Here is a 9,917-nt window from a genome sequence, read left to right as displayed (position 1 = left end):
GGGGAGGGGACATATGGATCATCCACCATAAAGATTTATTTTTAAAAATATAATAATAGATCTGCATACATATCTCATTCTCAACACCAGATGGAGGTATCCCTTTCCTGGTTCCTTTAAGTACTGTACTGGAATCACTGACAGGTTTTTGTATGATGAGGACACTTTAAGGCCTAAGTTTGATTCTCCCCCTTATTCTTTTTTTGGTCTAACAACTCTTGATTGTCAATCTTTGGCATCTTAAAGCTCAATACTCTTTCTACCTCATGATTTTGATCTGATGATTAAAAGAACAGCATTACCTGGGGCTCAACCAAACCCTGCATTTATAGCTTAGACTAGAGGCCTGGTGCACAAAATTCATGCATGGGTAGGGTCCCTAGGCCTGGCCGGCGATCAGGGCTGATCTGTGGGGTGATGGGTGGGGCGATTGGGGGGCCCCCACTGGCACCTGCCTTGGCTGGCCTGGGGCCTGCGGGCTGGGGGCAGCTCCTGTGTTGAGCATCTGCCCCCTGGTGGTCAGTGCGTGTCATAGTGACCGGTTGTTCCACCGTTCGGTTGATTTGCATATTAGGCTTTTATTATATAGGATACTGTCAAAGACTGCTATCAAATAATGGACAGCACGTTCTGGACCTTGGCTTTCTGATGGCATTGTTTGGCAGGTTCAGTACACAAAAGTTAATTTTTGTCAGTCAGAGTCAACATATATATGAAGATCTAGCATATTATAAATGGATAGTCAGGATAATCACTTTCTAAATAATCTATAATAATAAAAGCATAATATGCTAATTAGACCAGACAGCCGAATGACTTTCCAGACAACCTTCCAGATGAAGCTGGGGCTGCGAGGGCCAAGCCCCTTGCACAAATTTTGTGCATCGGGCCTCTAGTTATAATATAACTTCCTCTATAAAAATAAATGATAAATGGCATATTTTGGGAGAAACCTTCTGTAATTTCACAATCACTTAAGTGTAACTTCTTCATGATCTAGAGGGATCACTATTAACACGAATCTGAAGGTAATAGAATAGCTCTAGAGGAAGATTATGCAATTGGAAACATTTAGTGATGTGTCTAGCCTTCGCTGGAAGTTATGTTAACCTCATTAGCTTCCAGGGATGGTAGTCCATACATAATTTGAGGAAATATATCCTTAGCTGTTTTTTGAGAAACTGCCTATATAGACTATATTCCACCAGAGGTTTCCCTGCCCCCTAAAATTTAGATAAAATTGGCTTGAAATTACATGCCCTATGGAAAGTCCAATGTCCTAACACTCCTGTGAATTCCTGGAGATTTATAATTTCATGGCCACTCTGGCTCTGCCTTCCTAAAATTCTTGGCCCCCACCCCTGCCATGAAGTTCAGCACCTTTTCTTGATTTCTAAAAAAACAAAAACACATATGCAAAGTCAGGGTGAATGTCAAGAGACTTTACTAAAGATTTGGGACATTGGAAAAGACTTACATTTTGAACAACTTAAATCACATATTAGACATCCTTTCTGTCTTAAGTATTTTGTCAGCCTACTAAATTCCTCATGAATTTAGTAGGCTCACTCCCAAATTCCTGTATAATTCTCTGTATTTTTATTCCCATCACCTGCTGTTCATGCCCCTTGGGTCTTCTCCTCCAAATATTTTTTCAAGTTTTTTTCATACACAGAACCTAAGACAAATGCTGGTGCCAGTTGTAAAGATGATCATGTTCTCACTGACATGCACTTGTACCATTCTAAAGGCCTGGTGCACGGATTCATGCACCAGTGGGGTCCCTTGGCCTGGCCTGTGCCCTCTCACAATCCGGGACCCCCTGGGGGATGTTGGATAGCTGGTTTTGGCCTGATCCCTGCAGGCCCGATCCCGACAGGAGGGAGCCCAATCCCCGCAGGCCCAATCCAGACAGTAGGGAGCCCAGTCCTATGTGTTGAGCATCTGTCCCCTGGTGGTCAGTGCACATCATAGTGACCAGTGGACTGGTTGTTGGGTCGTTCAGTCATTCGGTCGCTTAGGCTTTTATATATATAAATGGTTATCATGGCCATCCTTTCTAGCCAGGCTTTCTCTGCTGCCCTCTTGACTCGCAGAGGTGATAGCTGGTATGCTAGCTGTGATGGTTCTGGTGGCCCAGGAAACTGGAAAAGAGATGGAATTGAATGTTGGACTCAGAAAATGGGGTGGGATATGGTGTGCAGGTACATTTTCATGAGATATTTTGCTGTTGACTAATATTAATTGAACATCTATTCTATAAAGTTCTTCAGGAAAAGCTTACAGAAAAAAAAAAATCTTATACATGAGCCTATGGCTGTATCAGGGTTTGAAACTCGTAGAATATTAACGAAGTCTAATTTATCCTCACCCAGGCTGAATGGAGAGAAGAAGTGAAAAAACACTTTGAGAAGATCAAAAGTGAAGGGACGTGTATACACCGCTTGGATGAAGAGCTGATTAGAAGGCGGCGAGAAGAACTCAGGTCAGCTGCTCTCTCCTCCACCTCTTCCCGTCCCCAGGTCTCCAGATGTTAGCAGGAACTCACTTTGTGAATCACCGCTTCACTTTCTACACACCTTTTCCTGTGCTGGTTATTGTTAATTCTCTTTCAAATTTGCTCTCCTTTATATCACTGGCTTATCCTCCCCTCCTTGCCCCCTGCCACTCTGTTCTCCTCTTTCATTGTATCTCTACAATGAAGATTCCCAGAGCAATGCTATTTGTTCACTCAGCCCCTGTCCTAGATGACATTGGAGGCCAGAAACTTATAAGATGTAGTCCCTGGTCTCAAGATGGTTATAATCTGTTAAGGGATGCAAGACATGTTCATAGATAAACACTATAATTAGGCAGGATCTATGCCACAGAGAAGTATAAATGAGTGATCATGGTATCAGCTCCAACTGCATATTTCCATTAACAATGAGTTATACTGTATTCTTATTATGATATTATCAGTGCTACACAAAGGCTACAAATTATGCACAAATCCCATTCACATTTTACCTGTGGCCCTCCTGGCTATTCTTTATGGCTGGATATGGCCCTTAAGGATAAACCAAATGGAAAGCTTAGATTTTCCATCTCCCACTCCATCTTGGCTGAGTCATTGCATCAGACAAGGGAGCCTTTAATCTAGGGGGCCCTTGGGCAGATGCTTTTGACATCAACCATTCTGGTTCTTACTTCATGAGAGCTGACTTTTGTCCTCCCCCGAGTTGGCTGATTTCACTGATCCTGTGTTTTCTTTGGTAGGCATGCTTTGGACATTCGTGAACACTACGAGAGAAAACTTGAGCGGGCTAATAATTTATACATGGAGCTGAGTGCCATCATGCTGCAGCTGGAAATGCGGGAGAAGGAGCTCATTAAGTATGCATCCAGACCACTGTCTGCCCTTGTTGATGTGGTCTATCCATCAGCAGAAATGTACTACTCTTCCATGTTGCTGCTACTCAGAACTGGAAGATGTCTTATTCATCCACCCAACATTTTTTTGGGGGGGTGCACAGTCCCTGCCCCTGGGGAGGTTTCCAGTTGAGTGGAGTTGCCGCAGAGCTGGTTCTAGGGGAGCATGCACTGACAGCTATTTGCCACTTCACCCTGCTGAATGGCTCAAGAAGGGGTGCCGCCCTAACCGGTTTGGCTCAGTGGATAGAGCGTCAGCCTGCGGACTCAAGGGTCCCAGGTTCGATTCCGGTCGGGGGCATGTGCCTTGGTTGCGGGCACATCCCCAGTGGGGAGTGTGCAGGAGGCAGCTGATTGATGTTTCTCTCTCATCGATGTTTCTAACTCTCTATCCCTCTCCCTTCCTCTCTGTAAAAAATCAATAAAATATATTTTAAAAAAAAGAAGGGATGCCATTTCATGGAGAGCTGGATGTTGTTGAGTGGGGGCTTATTGCCCCCTGGGGAAGTGTGGTGGCTTCTGCAAGTGGTTTAGGGTATTCCTGAGAATGGCAAGAAAATCCCAGGGTCCTGACCAACACAGCAGCTACTGAAATCAGTAGGACTTCTACCATTGCGTTGTGTCTCTCATGAGGTGTACTGTGGAGGGAAGGTCAGTCTCCGAGTTCACCTATGAGTTGAAGGGAAAAATGAAATCAGATTAAGTTGAATTTAGTATCTTTTTTATCCCCTTTTTACCCGAATAGCAACCTTGTTATTCAAATGGCCTGCACCTGGTAAGGTGGCCTGAATCTGTGGGTGGAATTAGCCTGTGCAACATTCTGCCCATCTTTTCTGTCTGCGGTGGCTGAGATGGGCCTTTTTTTTTTTCTGCAGGCGTGAGCAAGCCGTGGAAAAGAAGTATCCTGGGACCTACAAGCGACACCCTGTCCGTCCAATAATCCACCCCAATGCCATGGAGAAGCTCATGAAAAGGAAGGGCGTGCCTCACAAACCTGGGGTGCAGACCAAACGGTGAGACGCTTGTGCTGACCTGGTATTCAGAGAAATGGGGAACTATCTCCCTAAAAATACATTATCAGACGATGGTGGGTGTGGCCACCCTACCTCATCATTAACACACGTGCAGACAGACCTGGGTTTGAATCCTGGCTAGGCCCATTATGAGCTGTGTGATTTGGGCCATGTCAGTTGCCCTCTTTCAGCCCCATGGTAAAATGGTATAACTATAGCACATGAGATTTCTTCTTTGGCCCCTAATGCACAGAATTGGGTTAATTATAATTCTCAATTTAGGCAACATTGGTCCACACATGACCCACTTTTAATTATTCATTTAGTTATTTTAATAATGTAATAAGTGCTCATAAATCCACCACACAAAAATGAAGGCAGGGACTTTGTGTTTTGTGGGGGTTTTTTTCCACTTCACAAATTTTGCGGGTCATCTTTGCACGGGACCATGCTAGTCTTCTCTGTATCGCCCAATTTTCGTATATGTGCTACCAAAGTGGCTTTGATAATTACCTCTATCTGCCCATATAGTTCCCCTCATTCCACTCTTGCAAGGGACTTTTGTGAAGTTTAAATAAGATAATATGTGAGGTCACCTAATAAATCACAGGTACTCAAAAAGTGGATTTTTTAATAGTTTTTTTTTTTAAGATTGCCCTTTTTCCTAATTATAACACATTTTCCTTATATGTTGGCCCTTGAACAATGTGGAGATTAGGGGTGCCAACCACCTGCTTAGTGGGAAATCCACATATAACCTGACTCAGCCCACTACAAACTTGGACCCTAACCACAGATCTAAAATACTGAATTAGTTTAACCTTAAAATGCTCTTCCAGTCAGTGTTTCTTACCAAGTTCTGCAAGAGCCGCATTCCTCCCAAATAATGGAGAGTTGGTTTTGTCCTAGCTAAATTAATGGAAAGGAAAGAAATGTCCCTAAACCTGGCAAGTGGGCCCAACAGTGAGACGTAAGCTAAATGCAGTAAGAATAAAAGTAATGAAAAATGCAAACCAAGAATCTATTCTAAGGCTTTCAGAAAGGTGGCCCGAGACCATGACTAATGTAAATCTAAACTACTAGTGAGCAATTCCATGGATTAACTCCAGTTTCGCTTTTACTTACCACTCCTGACTATCGCCTGCTCAAGTTCTGAGAAATTGTTTTCAGATAGTACCTGGTAAGACCCTGCTGGAAGCCCAACACCTCTTTCTTTGGGTGTCCTAAATAGGGACCAAATTTGCCTGCTGGTCCTCCCTGCATTCTGCCTATAGTTAAAACTAAGAGCATTGGAGTGGGGGGTGGGGGGACAGTAGTACCTTTTTTTTCAATATATGAGCTCATGTTTACTTTACAGAATATGAGCTCATGTGCTGTGGGAAATGTGTTTGAAGGAGTTTGACACCATCAGCAGATGCTTAGTCTACAAGCCAACTGAACTTGTCCAGGAAGTAACCTGGATGGGTACTAGAGCTGTGAAGAGTATTTTCAGCTGCTTGCCCCTTAATGGAGTTAAGTTTCAGATTATTTGGATGGTTCAATGATTATCAAACCAGAAGGCCAGTGACCTTTGAGGGGAGCAGAGAGGAGAAACCATCCACCATCCTTTAGCCTAGGCTTCAGGGTGTGTTCGGTCAAGGACGAGAAAGAAGAGAGCCAGAGTTCCACTATGGATCCACCGAGCCTGTCACAAGTGAGGATAGGCCAGTGGTCGGCAAACTCATTAGTCAACAGAGCTAAATATCAACAGTACAAAGATTGAAATTTCTTTTGAGAGCCAAATTTTTTAAACTTAAACTATATAGGTAGGTACATTGTTATTAACTTAATTAGGGCACTCCTAAGGCTTAGGAAGAGCCACACTCAAGGGGCCAAAGAGCTGCATGTGGCTCGCGAGCTGCAGTTTGCCGACCACTGGGATAGGCCAATAAGATCATCTAAATGCCTTGGAATAAGCAGGAGCTTGGAACAGGGAAAGAACTGTTCCTCAGAGTCAAAAGACCTGGGGTCAGTTTTTGAGTTCTGCCATTTACTTGCTTTGTGATGGACACAAGACAACTAACCGCCCTGATCCCTCAGTGCCTTTCTCTGTAAAACGGATATTGTAATAGTAGGAAACTAGTGGTTTATATAATGCAAAGTGCTTTGTCAACTGTGACGTGCTATGTCAATGTTGTCCTGTGATGTTTGTGCTGCCAGCTTCAATGAAAGCAGCCTTCACCTGACGTAGGACACTTTCTCCTCAGCCCTTTTAGATGCCACCATAGCCAGCCTCTGTAAGTAGACGCCCCTGACTGAGCCTTGAGGGCCCTCTTGCCTCAACAAAAGCCCCAGGGCCTCCTCCATCCAGATACCGTCTGAGGCACAAGCTGTTCAACTGACCATAGAACTGAATCTGAGACAGGAAGCTGCTGAGAGCAGCACAGTATCTTATCGTAAACCAGCCTTATCGTAAGCCAGTAACTCCTGGAACTTCTGTGCTAAGGCAAGCCTTTTACTGTACCTCTCCTGAAAGAAAGGGAAACCCACCTCCTACTGCCTGGTGCCGGCTAATTTCCTCTAAGCCCTCGCTCTTCAAAGTGTAGGCCCTCAGCTCAGCATCATCCGAGAGCAGGTTAGAAATGCAGACCCTAAGGTCCCATCCCAGACCTACTCAGTCATTTTAACAAACTCTCAAGTAACATGTACGCACCTGCAAACTATACTGTATCTAATGAGCCGGAGACTTCTGGTCCGCATTCTGCCAGGAACGAGCTATGGGACCAGGAGCCACTTTGGCTGGGCTCTGGGTTCCTCATCACACAGGGTGGGGGCAGGACTGTATCTGTGTTCCCAAGCAAGGTCTGGGGTACCCTAGGGCCTGCATAGAGAGGACCTCAGGTCCTATTGCAGGGTGGAGAGAACGAGGAGCCCTGCAGGGAGGGGCCTCTTCAGCTGTCCCACTAAATCTGCTTCAGATACTGGGCTTCTCCTAATAATTAATTTGAGTAAAGGATTCTGTTGTTAAGAAAACTAGGGGGTGGCCTCCAGCCCTGAAAGCTCCTGCCAATTTGTATCTGTCTGGTCCCAGAGGAGGGTGAGGCTAGATTATTTGGACAGTTCAATGGCAGTTCCTCGGTGGGGAGGAGGTAGCAATACTCCCTGGTGTCCTAGAATCTCTGCCTGAATCGCTTCATCGGTTCAGAAAGCACTTACTGCTGACCTACTAGTACGTGCCTTGGAGTCCATGTGCACAGCGTTCACCTCCGGAGCCGGCTTCCTCCTGGACACGGGCTGCATGTCTGGCCCGGGGGGCACGTGACAGCGGGACTGGGAGAGGACTCCTCCCTGTCGGAGCACAGTGCAGTGCCGGGGCCACTCCTCAGGAGCCTTCTCTCGCTGCCTCTGCTCAACCTCCTGGGCTCTCTACTGTGTCCTGTCTTCGGGCTCCACCCCCATGTCCCCTCTTCCTGAAACACTATTGAGTCCCTACTGTGATCAAGACTCCTTGTTAGTGTCCTTCACAAACATGAATATGACATAGCCCAGCCCTCAAGAAGACCTGTCTGCACCTGACTCTCTGAACTTAGCCTCTTGCCTCATTACCCCGAGGTGTCCGTCCCTGGTACCAGAACTCTCTCCGCTGTGATCCCTGTAGGATCTATCCCCATCCATCACCAGACAGATTTCTGGTTGTGGGCAATCGCCCATGCCTGTGTGCTGGCATGTTGGCACCAAGCTGATGACTGATACTATGAGGAAGAGATCCAGAAACCTGTCGGGCAGAGTTAGAGTTTAAAGGGACTGAACACCTTGGCAATGAGGCACAGATGAAACCCAGGAGGCATAACGGGAATCCCCTGTAAGCGGATATCTAGGTAGTTTCCACATTTCTGCTGTTTTAAGCAATATATTCACGCAGTGCCTTCAAACACACGTTTTTGTGGACATCCATTTCCTCCGTTGGGTAAATCCCTGGGTGTGGCTGCTGATTCAAACGGTGTGTTTTAAGGCCTGGGATAGAGTTCCCCAAACCTGAATATGTGTTTTCATGTGTTTAAAACTAAACCTGCTCTGTTCTCCCAGGCCAGATCTGCTGCGGTCAGAAGGCATCCCCAGTGTGGAGGTGGCTCCCGCTGCATCCCCTTTGTCCGGAAGCCCCAAAATGTCCACCTCAGGCGGCAAGAGCCGGTACCGGAGCAAACCACGCCACCGCCGGGGCAATAGCCGAGGCAGCCATAGTGACTTTGCAGCAATCTTGAAAAACCAGCCGGCCCCCGAAAACTCACCCCACCCCACGTATCTACACGAGGCTCAACCCCAGCACCCTGCTCTGCAGCAGCAGTACCAGCAGCCCCCTCCCGCCACGTCTCAGAGTCACCATCCCAGGCTCAATGTGCACGGCCAGGACATTGCCACCTGCGCCAACAACCTGAGGTACTTTGGCCCCGCGGCTGCCCTGCGGAGCCCGCTCAGCAACCACGCTCAGAGACAGATGCCTGGCTCCAGCCCTGACCTCATCTCCACAGCCGTGGCAGCAGATGGCTGGAGAAGTTCTGAGCCTGCCCAGGGCCAGGCCGGCCCCTGGGGCTGCTGCCAGGCTGACCCCTATGACCCCTGCGTGCAGTGCAGGCCGGAGCAGTGCGGGCCCCTGGACAGTCCCTTTGCTGAGCCGGTGGGGAGGAGCCCCGACCTTTTCAAGTCACCAGCACACAATCTCCTCTCAGAAAATGCCCAAGGTTCCAAGAAAATGGAAGAAAATGAAGAATTCAGTGGCTGTAGGTCTGCCTCGTCCCTTGGCATCCCTCATCACATCACCCCACCAGCGCTACCTCGAAAAACAAGGCCCCTTCAAAAGGTAAGGACAGCGTGGGCGTCACTGCCTTCGTGGATGCCAGAGCCTGTCGTGGTACGTGCATTGTAAGACATACACAAGTGCACATTTTGTAAAAAGATGAGCTAACAAGAGAATAAACAGGAGCTTCTTTATTTTAAATATTTTCTTTTCACACTGCTTAAGTGAAGGACTTAGAAATACATTTTGAGAACTATTGAACCAGTGGACTGATTGAAATGTACATCATTTATAAATAGACAACCATATATTAGGGATATGAAATCAAAATCGTTTGGAAACCACTACTTCAGCCCAGCCCTGAAGGATGTTGCAAGAAGGAAAGATCCGATTGTTAACATTGTATTCTCTGTCCCCTTCAGGAAATTCCTCGTGTACATTAGCAAGTCCTAGACTTTGAGAAATCATGCAGAAACCTAGTATAATCCAGCCTTTCCCTCACCTACTTGAACATACTGCCTTTTATGGTCTGCCGGCCACGGAGCACACACCTTATACATTTGGTCTTATTAGAACCACACTCCCAGGAAGCAGTTCGACTTCTCTCTACTGACATATACTCCCATGTGTGCCTCTGGGGTAAAGGGCTCATCTTAGCATCAGGGTACCTCCATCCCTGTCTTTCCTACTCAGAAAGCATCGGAATGCAAGTAGGTAAG

General features: G+C 46.6%; 1 protein-coding gene across 1 annotated transcript in view; it reads left to right on the top strand.

Annotated features, from left to right (window-relative positions):
- Positions 1-9,917, top strand: part of MAP3K13 (mitogen-activated protein kinase kinase kinase 13) — an 84,765-nt gene that overhangs the window by 68,317 nt on the left and 6,531 nt on the right. Inside the window, exons 8-11 of the mRNA XM_006084826.3 lie at positions 2,376-2,485; positions 3,259-3,375; positions 4,287-4,424; positions 8,490-9,261. Coding sequence (XP_006084888.1) covers positions 2,376-2,485; positions 3,259-3,375; positions 4,287-4,424; positions 8,490-9,261 — 1,137 coding nt within the window. The remainder of the gene's footprint in view (positions 1-2,375; positions 2,486-3,258; positions 3,376-4,286; positions 4,425-8,489; positions 9,262-9,917) is intronic.

This window comes from Myotis lucifugus, unplaced genomic scaffold (assembly GCF_000147115.1).
Source record: "Myotis lucifugus unplaced genomic scaffold, Myoluc2.0 scaffold_14, whole genome shotgun sequence".
NCBI classification, from domain to species: Eukaryota; Metazoa; Chordata; class Mammalia; order Chiroptera; family Vespertilionidae; genus Myotis; species Myotis lucifugus.
This window is presented reverse-complemented; position numbering and strand designations above follow the sequence as displayed.